The sequence below is a fragment of the Numenius arquata genome, chromosome 4, assembly GCF_964106895.1.
Source record: "Numenius arquata chromosome 4, bNumArq3.hap1.1, whole genome shotgun sequence".
In the NCBI taxonomy this organism is placed as follows: Eukaryota; Metazoa; Chordata; class Aves; order Charadriiformes; family Scolopacidae; genus Numenius; species Numenius arquata.
This window is the reverse complement of record NC_133579.1, coordinates 35,698,137-35,717,096: the sequence shown is the minus strand read 5'-3', so window position 1 is coordinate 35,717,096 and position 18,960 is coordinate 35,698,137. Positions and strand designations below refer to the sequence as shown.

At 39.7% G+C, this 18,960-nt stretch overlaps 1 protein-coding gene across 1 annotated transcript in view; it reads left to right on the top strand.

The window, feature by feature from the left end:
* The window catches only part of GALNT12 (polypeptide N-acetylgalactosaminyltransferase 12), a 48,217-nt gene that overhangs the window by 13,102 nt on the left and 16,155 nt on the right, over positions 1-18,960 (top strand). Inside the window, exons 2-7 of the mRNA XM_074146507.1 lie at positions 3,329-3,498; positions 4,241-4,430; positions 7,664-7,849; positions 10,176-10,293; positions 14,958-15,134; positions 17,739-17,870. Of these exons, the coding sequence (XP_074002608.1) occupies positions 3,329-3,498; positions 4,241-4,430; positions 7,664-7,849; positions 10,176-10,293; positions 14,958-15,134; positions 17,739-17,870 (973 nt within the window). The remainder of the gene's footprint in view (positions 1-3,328; positions 3,499-4,240; positions 4,431-7,663; positions 7,850-10,175; positions 10,294-14,957; positions 15,135-17,738; positions 17,871-18,960) is intronic.

The window sequence follows — 18,960 nt, the reverse complement described above, 5'->3', positions numbered from 1 at the left end:
GGTTGTTCAGCCTGGAGAAGAGGAGGCTCTGGGGAGACCCTATAGCAGCCTTCCAATATCTGAAGGGAGCCTACAGGAGAGCTGGTGAGGGGCTCTTTGTCAGGAAATGTAGTGACAGGACAAGGGGTAATAGTTTTAAATTGGAAGAGGGGAGATTTAGATTAGATATTAGGAGGAAATTCTTTACTGTGAGGGTAGTGAAGCACTGGAACAGGTTGCCCAGGGAAGTTGTGGATGCCCCATCCCTGGAAGTGCTTAAGGCCAGACTGGATGGGGCTTTGAGCAACCTGCTCTAGTGGGAGGTGTCCCTGCCCATGGCAAGGGGGTTAGAACTCAATGATCTTTAAGGTCCCTTCCAACTCTAACCATTCTATGATTCTATGACTCTATATGGAAAATTATGCTTCATTTCATCAACAATACTTGAGACTGCTAGCAACTGAGCTCTTGTAGTAGTCTAGTAAGGAATATATGTCTGGGAAATAATTTCTGAGATAAGCATGCAAATCTGCATAGAAGTTGAATTACTTTATTTTTCTCTAATTTTTTGAAAGTTTTGAAATTTTAGTGGGTCTATACATGATTAATTTTGCCCAAAAGAAACTTAACGTGCTAAAAAGCTAAGCTTCCAGTTGTGCTCTGTGTATTTCAATGTGCATGTTGAGAGATGGTTTCTTTCTTTGGCAGGTTGTCAGCGTTGTCCAACTGGGCTGTTTTGGGGATGGGGGCTGCGGGGGATCCGGGCACCACTTGGGGCAGCCAGGCCGGCAGCCTGCCCTGCTGCTTGGCGAGTCTCTTCTCCACACTTGCGTGTTGCCTTCCACCACAGAGCTACTAAATAAAATGCCCTTTATAGTTCTGGCCTTTTTCTTGACTTCAGAAACCTAAGAAACGTGTGCTCTGGTATGTCTCGTAGGAGGCTGACCTTTTCCCGCAGTGCAGGGTACGCTCATTGAAGGAGGCAGCAATGCACAGCGAATCACAAACAGTTTGGGGACTGCCTTGCTCTGCGCCAAATTATGTTCCCTGTCTCCAGCATGTAATTTTTGGGCAAATCCATTGAAGTCTTTAATCTATAATTAGGCTTATAAGCTTCTTTAGACTTCTTGGATTTCCTTTTTCAAAGAATGGAATACAATATTACTATTCAGTGAATCTTTCTGATATGTTTTCCAGAGAAAGCTTTCCTGGAGGTTTTCTATTTTCTTCTTTTTTCATTCAGTTTTCTAAAATAATTAGGTAAAGATCCCGTTTCCGTCAAGAAATGAACTGAAATTACCTGGTGCAAGTGACTGTGACATAGAAGAAGAATTTTTTCCTGGCAGTGCTGAGCATAAATGTTTTTCAATAGGCTAAAGTAAATATGTATTCCTAAAATTGGATGCATACAGTAGGTTTTTCTGCCTTTTTTTTTTTCTGAAAAGTTAATTAAAATGTCACTCCTTTTTCGTGTGTTACTACATAAACATTTGGCAAAATAAATCACTTCTGTCACCAGCCGATGGTGTGAGGCAGTTCTCTGTTAATGCTCCTGTTTGCCCCAGGACAAGTTACAGCCTGGATGGACATTTTTGTACTTCACTGTGTAAGTGTGTGTGTGTGTATTGTGTATCTACCTGTCTATGTATATCTTTATGTGTGTATGCATGCATACGCATCGTATACAGTGGATGTTGTTGCATAGCATTCCTTTCATGTTTGAGAATCACAGAATCCCATGGGATTGAAGGGACCTCTGGAGATCATCTAGTCCAACCCCCCTGCCAAAGCAGGTCCACCTAGAGCAGGTTGCACAGGAACTTGTCCAGGTGGGTTTTGAATGTCTCCAGAGAAGGAGATTCCACCACCTCCCTGGGCAGCCTATGTGTGCCTCCCCTACCCAAGTGTCATTTCTCCTCATTGCCTTCTCATTTTCAGGTATTTATTACTAAAGTACTCTACAGACTTTTTTTTTCTTTATAAGAATTTTAATTTTAGGAATATTCAGATTCAGACTTTTTTTTTTCTTTCTATACCACAGATCTTAAAAAACATTGCCTAATCTTTAAAGAAACCTAGAGGAAGTAATTTTTATTGCTAACAGCAGCATTAATTGATCAGTAAACATATTCTCAATGTGCTATAGGAATACAGTTTTCTTCTGATGTCATTGTCTGGGTGTTCGTAAGAACTTCAGTTCCCCTGAATTCACCTAAGGGATTTTGCTGTCGCGTTTTCTATTGAGCAGTGCTGGTTTCCATCGTCGGCTCCCACCAGTTTAGGTTTTGGAGAACTTGCTGCTGTGCTGTTTTTGTAGGAGGGATGTCCTACCTGCTTTGGTATCTGTTGTGATCCAGTAGTCTACAGAAGCTGAAGTATGTCCTTCTGCCCCATGAAAGCCCTGGTGACACCAGGCAGGTGTCACCTGCCTGGAGGCAGGTGCTGGAGGCCTGAGAAAATCCAAACATCTCTAAACCATTTCTGTTGGTTTCTCACAAAACTGCTCATACAGAATGCTCTAAGAAAAGGGGAGAAATGATAATAAATACCGTCATCATTTTAAAATTCTTTCAGACCATGGGAATCTTTAACAATTGACACGTTTGGCTCAGCTGGAAGTTTCTTGGCATCCTTGTGCTCATTTGGGGAATATATTTATAGCACATACATTCTGGAGCTTAATCCAAAGGTTTGCAAACTTCCTGGCTCTCCATAGAGCCAAAACCATGCATTTCTATGCCTGTCTGTGTTTTTTGTGGATTTCAGTATTATATCTTGGCAGTTCTGTGGGCTTCCCAAATTCTGCTCAGTGTGCATACATCTCAGTTCTGTAGCTGTTTGGTTGGATTTTTTTCTTTATATATTGCTGTTCCTTCACAGTTATCTTTTTACTGTCTAGCACTTGTTTTATTTTCCAAAGCACAAGTTATCAGTAATTTATGCTACTGTTTTTACCACACTTGGGTTTCGTATTTCCTTTTTTTTTTTCTTTCTTTCGTTAATCTGAGGCATGTTTTGGCCATTGCTTGTTTTTCTACTTGGGGTAATTTTGTGCAAAGACAGCTACTGCAAGTAGCCAGCCCAGAATACCTCCTATCAATTTTCTTTTTAAACATTTTTTTGAGGTTGCAGAATTTTAGTCATAATGCTGTGGACATGGGACTTCTGGAATACCAGCTTCCTGAAAGTGTTTGCGTGACTTTTCTGTGTACACACAGTTCCTTTAAGATGCTTTATTATTATTGTTTACAGCTAGTAAGTAGCATATGAACTCTTCATTTGAGAATAGTTTTCTGAAAATTAACAAATGCTTTTGCACTCATACTAAATATAATCCTCTCCTTTACAGATGCAGAGAGAAGAAGTATGATTATTACAGCCTGCCGAAGACCTCTGTTGTGATAGCTTTTTATAATGAGGCTTGGTCAACGCTTCTGCGAACTGTTCATAGTGTTCTTGAGACATCTCCAGATATACTTTTGGAAGAAATTGTCCTTGTAGATGATTACAGTGACAAAGGTAGGAAGAATAATTCTCAATGATGCTGATTGTTGGTGGGGTTTTATGGTCAGCCAGTCAAAGGAGGAAAAGATAAGCTGTTTGGGTAACATACCATAAAATTGTATGACATTGGCATCTAATAGGAGAACGTGGGGTTTTTTGTAGTGTGCCAGTGAAAATTTTGAGTTCTGGACCAAATTTAGTTTAGAACGGGGAAGCACATTTGCTATGTTGTAACATGGGTACTTCCATATATAGTTAACTACGGTCTGGATAACTAAGGTTGGAGCATTTCAGGTTCCCAAATTTGAGCAAGTTTTGATTGCTCCAGGCTTCCCCTGGTGTAAGGTATAGTAAGGAGTTACCTGGTTTTCATTTGAATTATGGGATGCAAAACAATGCTGGCTTTTTCCACCAGACATGAATTTTGTTAAGAATAAAACTTTTACATGGAAAAAGTTTTGCATAATGTTTGGGACTCACTTAACAATTTGGAAATGAATTTGAGGCAAATATGAAGCATTCAGTTTATTAAAAGTAACCATAATTTGTGTCCATCCAAGTTCTGCGCTTTTTCCTCGTCCTTTCCTAACATGGACAGTATAGCACAATAAGAATTCAAAATGATGGTATCTTTAAGGCACTGCTTTAAGTAATACGCTGCTGAAAAAAAGAGCTTTCTGTAGCGTGATGTAAACCAATCATTCCAGAACTATATTCTTCCTTTTTTTTTTTTTTTTTTTGTTTTGTTTTGTTACAGGACATTTAAAGGAGGCTTTGGAAAACTATGTGGCTGGCTTACGCAAGGTGCGTCTTATCCGTGCAAACAAGCGAGAGGGGCTGGTTCGAGCCCGGCTGCTGGGGGCATCTGTGGCCAAAGGGGACATCCTGACGTTCCTGGACTGCCACTGTGAATGCCACGAGGGCTGGCTGGAGCCGCTGCTGGCAAGGTGAGGTTACGCTCTGGGCTGGTTTTCTCTCCCGTTGCAGAAGAGACAGTTTGGCACGCTTCTGCAGTGGAAAAATGACTCTTTGCAGACGTTTACCAAAGGTTACTGCAGCCTGGTCCCTGAGGCGCTGCCGAGGGTTTGTCTCCTGGCAGTGGGGTTGTGAATGGAAGTGTGGAAGATCAGGAGGTGGATTTTTTGTTTTCTTTTCAGGAAGAGGAATCCTTCCCCAGCTTTGAAACTGCCTTGGAAAAGTAGTTTCCTATCTTCTGTCAGCCTGGGTGGTGGATGAGAAGAAGGTCTGGAAAGATGCATGCCCTGAGACATCCCCTATTGCAGGGCAACGTATGCATAAGCAGATTAGAATAGAAGTCAATAAATTCTGTCTTCCTAGTCCTGAGCAAATCCACCTTTCCAAACTGATTCTGATGCAAAGCATCACAGGGTAGGATAGGGAGGAGTTAATGTTTTGTCAGCACTGACTTTTACTTGGACACCATCTCTCCTGGGACACTGTACTTTACAGCTATGTAGTTTTTCAACTTTTCTTCAGATTTATGGAGCAGTTAGAAAACTTCCATTAGTTAAAAAAAACCCCAAGACTGAAAAACAAAGAAACAAGCCAACAAAAAAACCACAAAAACCCAAAATACTCTCTATTACAACTTAGAATATTTATGATATTCTTGAAGCCTCACCCACATGTAGTCAGCAGCCATATATGCACTTTTCCTACTGTTGGTTCAGCCACTGGTACCTCTTACTGTAGCACCCTGTCGCCCCCACATTGCATGCACGAGGGTGTATTGCTTTTGCCCCTCTTGCTGACAGCTTACATCTTTATCTCCTGGGATGCCATTAGCAGATACTGATAGATACAGTACCTGAATCAGACCTCCTAGATACTGTATATAGAAGACCAGCTCTCTTTAAAACATAATTAAAAAAAAAAACTTTTCCTCAAGGTCAGTGGTTTGATTTGCATCCTATGAAGATTCCCACCGGGTACTGTAGACTTCAGAGAAGGACCAGAAAAAACAGCCCTATGCAAACTGGAAAGAGAGCACATGATATCTTGAGGTGTGCAAGTGTTCATGATTCCCAGTGGAACTTGTGTTCTCAAACTCCCTATGTCCATTTGAAAACGTATCTGGAATAATATTTTAATTTTTCTTTCTTTAAAATTGCCACATTTAACCTATTTCTAAATTTCACACCGAGTATATTCCAGTTTACTATGGGTTAACTATGAACAGTATAGATCGTGTGAAGAAAGGAAAGGGGTAAAAATCAAAGAACAAGCTTAGTTTTAATGACCGTCCTCTGAAGGAACAGTACGTAACTGTGGAGAGGATTCTGTAATTCCTTCACTTCTTCAGGAAACCACTAGATGGCAATCTTGAGGAAGGATTGGGATAATTTTAAGTGTAATAAATCACTTCTGTAAAAAGTTAGGGCTGGATGTGTCTTGGAATTTTTGCTCTTCTTGCTGCAGATGCAGACCTCATGTCTAAGGGGATGTCTGCTTGGCGTATCTGACTCAAACATACGGGAACAATACAACAGTGTTAGCATTTTGCAATGCAAACAAAGTTGTATTTGTAAGCTGCCTGTGCGTTATACCATCAAGTTAAGAATTAACTTACGGAAAAGATGATGGCTTTTCACTTACCTGATTCATTTCATAACTGAAATCACATGCCAGCTACCTAATTTTTAGTCCTGTTCCTTTATAGGAGCAACAAAACAGTTTTACATTTTATTGGAATTTTTATTCCTCTGTGTACATAACATTCTCATTGGTTTGTACATAAGTTTTATGCAAGTGAGACAGGAGATAGCAATATTTGTATAAGCCCAACCAAACAGGATTTCACTGGGAGATCATAAAGGAGAAAACAGCTGTGTCGCATCTTCCCTCCAGCAACAAGAGACCATTTCATACTTAAGGAAGTCTTTCTCAGCTTGGTCAATACTTCTTTGGAAATGCTGCTGTTCTGTTGCATTTAACCACCAGAAGTTGCTCTAATTTTAGAGCCAGAGCCCCTTGGTCAGCCTGCAGGTTTTAAGCTTAACAATCCCATGAGGAACCAGCTCCCCTCGAATGATAGATACATCACATCTCTTCCTTGATTGGCAGTGTAACATGTTCAGTTTTCCTTCTCTGGAATATGCAGATTGGAAGATGCAGGACTAAAACAAGTACCAGCATCTTAAAGTCAGAAAAGTCATTTGATTTCACTGAAGTAATGGGAGATGTCCAAGATCAGTGTAGAGCAGATTGCTATAGAGTGATTAAGGAGAAGCACTTTAGCTTGAGTTTGCACACTTGAAGTTGATCTTTCCTAGTACTAAAAGAGATCTTTCCAGAAGTTGAGGTGAAGACGAAGGATCCCACTGCCTTCTGTAAAGGCAAATGCTTTTGGAAAGGAATCCAGAAAATCCTGCATGGTATTGAGAAATGGGAGGAAGGGGTTTATCTCCTTGCAGAAGTAGACCTGCAAGAAATGTCGTAAGCTCTGATACGTTCTTAGTATGATTAAGATCTTAACTATCTTTAGATCAGCCTTGCTGATAGGTATGTCATTCTGCCGTACTATCTTGTTTCTCCTTTTTATCTCCTATGTTGCTAGGGTTTCTGGAGGCCTCCTTCACGTAGGTTTCACTGGTGGAGATCTAATTCCCGTGTTGCATGGTTGTTTTCTTTAAGCTCGTGGCTGCTTTTTGAGTTACTGTTGTAGTGCTCAGTATAACTTTTTGCAGATGATCACAATTGCAAGAACAACCATGACTTTAAGGGCCAAGAGGCTAGCTAATTTATTATTCATCTTTGCAGAACTATACAATCATGCTGCTCTCTTAATATCTTAAAGACAGTTACCTGTACAAAACAAAATAGACATTTTTGTTGAGAATGTGGTGCTGGCTGTGGCATGCAAGCCAGATGCTCAGTGTGTTATCTTGGGCCATCTGGCATACCTTGCTTCCACTGTCCAGAAAGATTGATGCTTACCAGGTGCCTACAACCGAGTCCATCCTGATGCATCCTCCTGATGCATCCCTAGCAAGAAATCAATGGTTATTCTTGTAGCCATTATTTCCTTGTATTGCAGCATGAATTGAAAAGGAGAAAAACATCATGTTTGGTATCTGTAAGAGTTCTCTGTTCTTGACAGTTCTAGTTTTTGAGAGAAGTTTCTAATGGAAGTCTCCCTTTTCTTTTAAAAACATGTTAGGATTGCAGAAGAAGAAACAGCTGTCGTCTGCCCTGTTATTGATGTTATTGACTGGAATACATTTGAGTACTTGGGGAACTCTGGTGAGCCACAGATTGGTGGATTTGATTGGAGGCTGATCTTCACTTGGCATACTATTCCTGAAAGAGAACAGAACCGGAGAAAGTCCAAGACTGATGTGATCAGGTTAATTTTTACGCATCTTATGAAACTCTGAATGTTACAAGTGTTTTTGATTTCACTTGGAAATGCCAGGGCCTGAAAAATAGTTGAGAAATGAGCATATTACTAAAAATTGCGTATTTTGTTTAGTTCCCCTTTTTTCCAAAATAGCTCCTGCTCACCATGCTCCTGGAAAAATATTGCTCTAAAAACTGAAATTCCCATGTAATCTTCCATATGGAATCCTTATTGCACAAGCAGTTATCTTGACTCTTGCAGGCAAACTCCCATAGGTACTTATCAGCACATAGAAAGGTTGTAACTGATAACTAACACTGGAGGGATGTCCTCTGTGAAAAGCAAATAGATCAGTGTTGTAAAAAAATGTATCATGGTCAACAATGAAAAAGGGGAAAAAAGCATCAATCAGTAAGAAAGCAAAAGTATTTTTGAAGACTTTTATCTGTGCTGTAGCAATAGTGGTGGCTCCTTGCGATGTTTTCAAAGGTGAAGCAGTTTGCTGGTTCTTTTTTGGGAGGAAATGATACAGCTCTACCCACCAGAGTTTCTATCAAGGGCTAACTCACAGGAGCTCGTGCGGAAGTCTTACTTGTGGGTTTTAGTTTTGTTTTATTTTAAGATGACTTGCAGTCAGTCAGTATTATTTGTCACTCCATGCTATATTTTTAGGAGAGGTAAGGTAAGAGTACAAACAATACATCTGGAAAATGGACACTGTAGGCAAAATCCTGATAGTTGAGGGTCTACTGTGTTTAGCTTTGGAAGTTGCTGTATTTCAGCAGTGTATTGTAAGAAATGAAGCAACTGTGGGGCATTTTTAACATCATGATTTTAAAAATCCTTGCTTTTATTTATAATGTGTTATCTTATGGACTACAACAAATACAGAATGATTAATTTTTCTTAGTCTTTTCTAGGCTGCTTATCCTGGTAATATTACCCAGTACTTCACAAATATTAATGAACTTATCCTCAACTGAGAGAACTTTTTTTTTCTTTTAAATGGGAAAAGTGAAGCAGTAATTTGGTCCTCCTCAGCATATATTCATCCACATCCTCCTTAAAAGAAGTTTCACAATGGAGTAAATATTTTTAAAGCCTTAAGTTTAAATATGATGCTTTTCTTTTCCACGTCAAGAAGAATTGTCTTTGGCATACCAAGGGGAAAATGATGAGGGATAAAGCTTCACAGTAGCCCAAGGACACCGAGTTCAGCACGTGTCTGGAGAAAGCAGCAGTGCTGGGAGTGGTGTCACCAACAGCTGTGTTTGGAAAGACGAGATCTGGAGAGAGACAGAAGAGCTTGACTTCTTATGGAGTTTGTTTTTTTATCCTTCTGTCTCACTTCATCTCATTCCACTCTTTGAAACAACATATGACAGTGTAAGACAGTGTTGCTTCAAAAAGATGGCTGGTAAAATTAGTTTTGACAGATCAAGAGTGACTGATCACTGCACCTAGCATTTGTTAATATTTACCTCAACAGCAATTTAGTAAAATTCATAAAGTGTCAGCTGAATTTAGTTCCAGCCAATTTTATATGCTTGGCACTTTAAAGAGGGTCATTTTCTAAGACTGTAAACAATAAGAACAATATTGAAGAAATACAAGTTTATGTATATGTGCATACACTACTCTACTGAAAGTACATCCCTGTAGTGCACTGTTGCTCTGGGCCTTGTGGTCTTCGGTGAGGATCTGGTCTTGATCCCTGATTTTTATCTTTTCTTTTCCTGAACGTAGTAAAAAATTTTTTAAAATACAGAAGGGCAGATCTTCTTAGAAAGAAAAAAGTCTCTTTAGGGGCTATATTTACTAATTCTGCTCAATTGATGTCTGAGAGTTTTTCCACTTGATATTAATGGATCAGGAATGTTTTTAATTACTGAAGCACAAATATTTGTTTACTTATTACTTAAGTAAAACATATGAGGATACTGCACTTAGAATTTCAGAGCTGACTAATATAATTCTGCCACAAAAAAGCTTATGTTCTGCTGTGTGAAGGTAAGAGACTAGTCATTTATTGTCACTCACAAAGACACTGTGATTGCAAAAATTTATATTAACACAATGTTTATCTTCTCTGATTTCATTGTTATTTTTATTTTAATACATCCTGGAGCTTGTTTCAGATACGATTTTTTTACTACAACATTAAATTTAAGTGCCCTGGTGATAACCAATTAATGGCTGACTGTTACTTTGTATTCAGAAAAGGCTGAGATAATTGAAAAAAAAAAATACTGTATTTTTTATCTGTTGCATTGTTTTTTTAATTTATATTTTTTGCTTCTATTCAATTCAGAGTTACTATTCTCTTTCATAGGTCTCCAACCATGGCAGGTGGATTGTTTTCTGTGAGCAAGAAGTATTTTGATTATCTTGGTTCGTATGACACAGGAATGGAAGTCTGGGGAGGAGAAAACCTTGAGTTCTCATTTAGGGTAAGTGGCTCAAATAAAAGTTTTTCTTCCTGAGAATAAAAACAAGTGTCTTATTTCTTTCTTCATGTCCTTTTACTTAATGAGATAGCTGTAATGTAAGCAAGTATTGAGGAGACTATTTTGGGAGATTTTTATATGAATCTCCTTTCTTTGTTTTCGCACATTATAGCTGGATTTTCCTTCCGAATAGCCATTTTAAAACAATTTTTAAAAACATGTCTTTGTTTTGAATGCCAGTATAAAATGTAAGTAATGGTGTGATATTAGCGGATGAAGTTTACATTCTGTGCCTTGAAGAGGATTGTTGGAAAGAAACATTTATAATTCTCTAATGTGACTGGAGCCCTCACTGCAGCTGATGGAGTGAGCAGGAGGCAGCTGGTGGCAGTTATGAGTGGGGCGGGACAAGCCAGCCCCTGCACCACTTCTTTAAGGCTTTGTTCTGTTTCACTTCAGGAAAAGTCTGTGCAAAGGTTATAAAAGGTGATGGGGAAAATCTCGAGGAACTGTAGGGCTGTACCCCACTGGAGGAGGGCCAGACCAGTGCTCAGGTGTGAGGCAGATGATAGATAACTGGAATGAAAAGGATTTATGTTAGGGGAAGAGAGAGGAGATAAAAGGCAGTCCAGACTGACGAGCAAAATAGTCTTGTGCTCCTCAACTCTGCTGTTACCCCCACTGCTGCTGATTCCCACTGGGCACTGGCTGCCTGTGGTTTGCCCTGCATCACCCTTGCTGAAACAATCCAGTGGTGGTGTAAGATGTAGGCTGCAGGGACATCTTTGGCTTGCAGGGAGCTCACAACTTAGTATCCTGAATTTTCCTTGGGTTTTTTGCTCATCGTCAGGTGTGTTTTATGGTCATATTTGCATTTCTGTGTGTGGATCGAGTTGCTCCCTTCTGGGAGGCCAAAGGTTTTGCAGATGGACTGTTGCCAGCGAATATGCCAGCGCGTGTTAATTTTACTAGTGCAGATTGCCAGTAGGATCTAGGCATTTGGATCCAAATTGTGCACAACGTGCTTTTCTCTATTTGATTTCGAGCCCTTGTACTCATGCTTCCTGCGGTGAGGGTTTTTATGGAAGAGAGCAGAGCGCTATGATGTTGCTTAACTGTGTTCTTCTGGCTGCCCATGGTGCTCAACAAGGTCAAGAGGGATAAATCAGTGTTAATTCTATTGTCCCTGTGGCTTCTAAACCTGCTAGACCTGAAAATTAGGAGCAGGGGTACTAAAAACCACTGAAAACTAATTCATTGTCCTTCTCATCTGTGAAAACACCACCCTCTCCTGATGACATGAAAGGACTTGTCCTCAAGGCTCCTCTTTCTCGTACTTTGATTATTCTAAACGGAAGAAATTCTCTATAGTTTTGAGAGGTGCAACAAGGACAAAGCTTCAGCTAAAAGCATGATGACTAAGAGAGATAGAGGCTGCGTGCTGAATGCAGGATCAAGTCAATGTGCCTTGATTTCAAATTGCTTAATGCTATTTGGCTGGATAAAATTTCAGTTCATGGGCATTAATGGGCATTGAAACTCCTTTTTCTGAGGGATGGAAAACATGCCCTTTCATCTTCCCCCTCCTGTACACGGAGTGAGGGGAATCTGGAGGCGCTTCCCCCACCCCCCCGACCTCTGCTCTTGGTTCTGCTGGTGGCACTGCAATGTAAGATTGTGTCTGGGGACCACTGCTTGATACACCTGTAGTCTGTCCTTCAACCCACCATCACGGCATGAGAGAAAACCACGTTATGTGCAAAAAGGAAAAGCTATTTACCACAAAGTCCTTTCTTCATTTAGAAATTTCATTGCCCGGGGGCCTGGATGGTATGTCTCCAATTGCCTGGTGTCTTCTCTTTTCTGTCTGGATCTGGAAATCTGTCTCGCAGTGGAAGCAGCCAGGATGGGTTCGTGCAGATGGGGAGGTCCTTGTCCCCACCCAGCTCCCAGCAGACCAGGCAGGACCCCCACACAGGGGGTCATCCACAAGCAAAAATGCAGCAGAGAGAGGGGCAGGAACAGAGTATTTTTTGCAGTTTGTCTTTGTTCAGGAGGTAGCATCCTTTTTTAATTTTTTTATTTCTTCCAGAGAGTCCTAAAATGATAGAATGGAGGTGGTAGAGCTTATAGAGCTTTTCTTATTCTGCGTTCATTGACCCATTGGTCAGTTGTCCAAAGACCCTGGCAGGGATGAGGATCCCAAGGTGAGGTCTGTACTTTTACTGTAGCTTTTCATAACGCCACCGTCTGTTTCTGAAAAGAAAAAATATCGATAGTCTTCATGCATCAAGATGAAAGTGAAAGTAAAAATGAACATCGCCTTGTTTTCTTTTTGTGCTGAAAGAAAAAAGTACACTTTTATAATGAGCTACGAGCTAGCCAGACCTAGTAAAGAAACGTATTTTCATGCACGTGAGCATGCAAAATATACAAGAAATCTAATGTACTTCCTCATTAAAGGGGGTGCAACTAGTTTTAGGGGAGAAAGTTCTCCAGAGTCACTTGGGTTAGCATTTCGTAGTCAACTTTGGTTTCTCTAGTGAATTCCTTGCTTTCTCTCTCTTTTCCTTGCTCTTCATTTGTACCTGATTTTATATTGAGGTTGAAATGTGTTTTCCATTTTAAAACATATATATATTTTGAGGCATTGTTTAGCTGAAATATACTTAATTTTTTCATAACAGAGGAAGACAAGTAGTTTTGAACTGTTTTAATAAAGGAAGCGGAAGTTTATGAGCATTGCTTAGCAACCTACAGTTATCTTTTAGAGAAATGCAGTATTTTAATTATTGAAAAATCAGCTGTTGTGGAATTCCTTTAATCATCTTTCTGTTCATGTGACAAACATGCTGCTTCCCCAAAAAGCAACAAAAAAGAAAAAAGAAACCTCTCCTGAAAAGCAAGAAATGAAAATTTTAAATCCAGGAAGTAAAGATTATCCGGTGCTGCCTATAGAAGAATAATGAATTATCTATACCTTTAAGGAAACCGTTTGTTTTAAAAGTAAACATATGTATTAGAGTGCTTACAGTTTTGTTATTAAGCACAGTATTGTGTCACATGTGAAGATCTGATGTCATTATCCAAACCCAAATCAACAGAGACAACATTCATTGATTACTAAATTAAGAAATTTGAGAGGAAATCATAAGCAACTTAAAATTAGCAGTTTGAAGACAACATCCATCTTGGGTATGCTGAAAGCCTTCATCAGTAGTGACTTTCTAGATCCCTAAAAGTCCCAGGGAGAGAGATGGAAAAAGTCCCGTCACTGATCTGTTGTAATTGGTATGGTTTTCTGCCTCATAGCTTTCAGTCCTGCTGTGTTAATTTGAATAACATGTAATTAAAATGTATGTGCTGTACAAGAAGTTTGTCAGGGAGCAAACCTCTCTACCCCTTAAACATGTCTCAACTAATTTCCCTTGTCCTCCTCTTACAAAGGAAAGGTGAGCCGCCCTCTACGCACGGTTCAATACATGAGGAGAATTAGCTCACTGGAGTGCCAGTTCTCAAAAAAAAATCTACAGAAGGTCTATCAGAGCTATTGATGATTTCCTCAAGTCTGTTCAAATGCAGCAACGTGTCCTGCCATTCCTCTCATCTCACAATTTCAGAAACCATGTTTCAGGCAGCTGTCAGAAGCAGGTTGTCTGCCACATTGAACCTAGTGTTAAATGGAAAATAGCCATGCTTTCCTTTCATTACATCACACTTGGAGTCAGTGGCTGTGTGGGTGAGCTGTCAGAAGTCCACAGTTTTCAAAGGAGATGAGAATAATTACAAAAATTTGCAGAGTCCTGAGTCTAGTGTCCCTCCTTGGTGGTCATTTATGGGCTTTATCTCCAGGGCCATGTATTTCCCGACTTGGAGAGCCAGAGGCATGAAGATGAGGGCAGAGTGAGTTCTGCCAATTCCACATTCAGGTTCAAGTACTTTCCTTGACAGCAAGCAGGAATATTGCTTTAGATAGGAGAGGCTGTTTCACTAATCTTGGCTGGACCACCATGGGTCAGTCAGTTACAGAATTACTTTGCTTTTTCTTTTCATGCATTGGGTCTTGGGTTCTTTTCCCAGCTTTCCAATGAAAAAGGTTAGTTATAATTTATGACCAGGCCCCCATACCTCTCTTCTGAAATGGTGAATATAGAAATGGAAGCACAACTTACTGCTCTCCAGTAATACGATGAACTTACATGGTTTGTCAAGTCAGCTTTCTTGCAGAATACAAGAGTAAGTTTCTGGCAAGAAATCAGTCATCGGTTTCTTTGGGGAGGCTATTCATATGGCTAATTCAGACTAGAAACAGGCTGTTTTGTTAATAATCCTTATATAATTTGAATTGCAGGCCACAGTTGGACCTGCAGAAATATTGTGGACCATTTTTTATTATGCCTTCAGAGAAGGTAAAGCTAAGAAAGGGATAATTGTACACCACATAAAACCAGAGATGGGGTTATCTCCTTGTTGCTCCCAATTATTTGCTCTAAGTTCACAAGGATGTCATTTAATCTCATCAAGTGAGACACACAATTATTTTATGTGCTGCTTATAGTATGCTGTGATGTTCTTGAGAAGATATTATCCTTGCAAAGATTTATTGTTACTGTATTGTGCTTGCTAAGATTCAAATTAAAGATGCACAATGTCAATTCTTTGTTCAGATATGGCAGTGTGGAGGAAGTCTTGAGATCCACCCATGCTCACATGTAGGTCACATTTTCCCCAGACAAGCTCCGTACTCACGGTCCAAAGCGTTGGCAAATAGCGTGCGTGCAGCTGAAGTGTGGATGGATGACTACAAAGAGGTTTATTATCACCGAAACCCACACGCTCGCCTGGTGAGTTCAAGTCCATTGTTCTTGGAATTTCAATAGAATTTATTTTCAATGAAATAACTATTAATTTAGCTAATATTTAACATGAAGTGCTTTTTATGTTTATTTCTTACTTCTTCTGAAACTTTTTTTCCAAAACATAGAATAATTGCATATATAGTTAATTTTTAATTCCTTGGAAAAAATCAGAAATTCTGTGAGACCTGAAGAAGGCCACAGTTATGTCAGTATTAAATGAATGAATGAATAAATGAAAGAATAAAGTTAAGTAAGGTGACCCAACTAAGGAGGAGCTGTTTAGTCTGAAATTTATGCTTCTATGAAACGGATGATACAGGATTCTATCAATAAAGAATTACAGAAGAGACACACAATTAACAAATGCTAATCAACAGGATTCAATGGACAGTAGATTTTTAAGTGAACTGCATGGTGATAATCTTTAGCAAAATTACCTGTCTTGTGATAATTGTAAAGTTTTGGACTGATGTAAGACAAAATGGATTTTTCTGTTTGATTTACAGCTACACAGCATTTGATTAAAACCAAACCAAACCAAAATCAATATTGCAAAGATTAAATTAATTAAAATAAGTCCTGGGAACTCAGGTGAAAATGTTCCTAATAAAGTGTTTGAAGTATCAGTTCTGGTTTGGGGTGGGTTTTTTTATTGTTAATATTTTTATTTTCTATGAGGAAGGAAATAGAAGATCATTTGTTTCCAAAATTTTTCAGGAGAAGAATACTGTGAAAATTGAGTAGGTCAGAACAGTAAAGCAGTGTGCGAATTCATAGCTTGGATATATTCATTGTGTAGGCTGGAAGACAGTAACACTGAAATGTCCTCCCAATGTCTAGAAATGACTTACATGAACCTCTGGCACCAAGTCCAAAATCCAGGCCAAAAAGAAATCACTCTCTGCTGTTACTTGTTTCTGGAGGTGCTTAATCTCCCTTTGCAAGGAAGGTTTTCTGAGTGATGGCTTTGTGATTTTGTGCATGGGGGGAACTGCCCTCTGGTGGGCTCCTGGGCACCCACCTCTGGCTGCACCAGGCCAAGGCTTAGGGACCAGGCAGGGCCACAGGGATCTCCCCACGCATTTTGAGTGGCCTGCCCCAATAGACATGCCAGGGGAAAAAAGTGCTCCTGAAACCATTATGCTTTTAAAAGATATGTTGGAGGACACTGGGGAAGCTGAATTTGGTTAGCTTCCATCTCATGTTCCTTTGGATTAAACTGGGTAATTAGTTTATTATAGTCTACGCATTTGTCATAATTGTTTTACTTTAACATCGTAAAAGCCAATTAGGTTTTATTATTGGAGTCCAACTTCGAGAGAAATGTGGGGTTTGTGTATCCAAAGATGGGAGCTCACAGGCAATGCTGATTCTGCTTGTCATATGCAAAGAGAAAACAACAACAAATGCTGACAGTTTCTCTTGTAAAGTTCTGGGCAGCTGATGTCTGTGGTGACAGAACTTCAACTTTAGAGGATATTTATGTGTTAGCCAATGGGCCAAACTTCCGATACTTATTGTGAGACAGTGGATGTAAGCTGAGACTCGTGTGGGTTTTTTCGCATGTATCAAAGCTGCCGCCAGTGCACTCTGGTTTCCGTAATACTCTGTGCACCTCAGTTGAATTCAGCCTCTTTTACTTCATCTAACCCAAACGTTCAGTTCCGTAGCATAATGGAAAAATGATGGATGCTATGGCTGCAGAATTTGCTTCCATAAAGTTTTGCTTCAAGATTAATGTTCAGACCTCGGAGCTAATATGTCATGCTGTTTGTTTATTCAAGCAGGCATCTCTGCCTCTATTTTACATCTGCTTTGTGTTTTCAGTGATATTTCCACAGCTTTGAGAAATGCAAATGTATTTGCGGTTTGATGAAAGAGTGTGTCAAGTGACCTGTAAAAATCTGGGGACTGCAAATGGTAGCTCGTGCCTGGCTGTCTGAAGTCCCTGGTCAATATAAAGAGATTTTTTGAAGACAGGCATGAAAAGATGTGAACTCTGCTCCAGTCTGTAGACAGGGAAAAGTCTACAATGAAAGCTTGTCTCTGGAGATTTAAGATTTCGTACTCCCAACCCCCTAAAACTATGAAGTTAAAAGGAAACATTAGCAGATTTTAGAAATTTCATCAGTTAAGTGTAAAACTGTCTGTAAAGGTAATTTGCAAATGGATGGTGGAATAATTTAAAATTCTCAAGATTCATTCACTGCTTTTGAGATTTTCAATTATCCAGCTAAAGGAAGTTTTATTTTCCAATACACCTTCTCAGTTCCCAGCAATCTGTATTCAAGGACTTCCTTGCTCGCGGATTTAGGGAGTTTTCTCAGACAAACTGTTTCCTAGAATATTTTCAAGTTTTATGTGCACTGTTCCAATTCTTTTTTGTCAACATTTAACAAATGTAAGGATGATGAAATCAAATCCAGCACCCAAACATGAGGATTTTTCCTGGCTAAAAGTCCTACTCATCTCTTTAGCATATGGTTCCTAATAACGTATACAGATAATTTAAAAGAGAGCATCTGTTGTGTTTGGGGTTTTGTTTGTAATAGTTTTTTTCTTTTTTTTTTTTCTTTTTTTTTCTTTCAGGAACCATATGGAGATGTAACAGAAAGGAGGCTCCTTCGAGAGAAGCTGAAATGTAAGGACTTCAAATGGTTCTTGGAGAATGTGTACCCAGAGCTTCATGTACCCGAGGACAGACCAGGCTTCTTTGGAATGGTATGTGGCTGCTAAGAAGAGGCCTCATTGCGGTTCTCTGAGCTCTCCTACTAACTCAGTATGAAGGTATTTTTATGCCAAAATCAGCTTGGGATTTTGGTAGAATTCGGTTAGAATTGGTAGGCTTTAAAATGTGGTTTCTATCAGAATCTTTATTATAGGGGATGCTGTTTATGAAGGAGTTCTGTGAGAGGGTAGGAGAACAGGTAATGTTGCCATGAATTACACCTTCCAACTGACATCTTGGGAGTGTTAAAGACAGTGAAGGATGATGGGTTTTTATTTCTTGAAACATTGCATAGCAAAAAAAGAGACCACCGAAGTGTTTTAGTTTTCAGTTGTTAACTTGAAAATAGAAAGGGTGTGCTTTGAAACATGTATGTGCACATTTTATCTGATGAAAACTATGACACTCTGATGATGGGAAAAAGAGCTGGTGCTATGTGCTCCCAGATCATACAGGATTCTGTATGTCAAAACCAATATGTTAATTTTTCATCTGGAGGTCACTTTAGACAAGCACAGGTTCATAAAATATTTTCACTGGTTCACGATCAGAATCCTCTTCATTGTTAAGAGTCGACAACTTTCTGTGCTATTTGCAGCTTACAAATAAATATAAACTGTAGCTCCACGTGTATATCACATTACTGTAATCTCGTTTGGAAGGGATAAAGGCAGAGATGATGCAGCAAATACCTGCTTCCTCTGAAAAATCAGCAGATATCTGCTGTGTGTCTTATTAGGAAGACAAGACCGCACCTTTCTGCCAGGCAAAGATGTATGAAATGCCTCCCTGATAACCAGTGCCACACTGACTTAGAAGTACTTTTGCTGGTAACTCGGTCACTCTGCAGATCTAGCCAAGCTGCGTTCCCGCGCTGCTGCATCGCATCCAGCCCCTATTGCAGCCGTCTTGCCTTGCTGCCATCTGCGCTTCGTTACTCAGCCTCTGCTGGATCTCCTTCAGTGAAGGAAAAATCCCGATCGCCGTGGGCGTACAAAGCAGACAGGAACCAAGTCTCCCCGCAGTCTTCCCTAAGAGCTTTGTTACCTGATGGATGAAAAAAGATCCTACTGGGGAAACGAT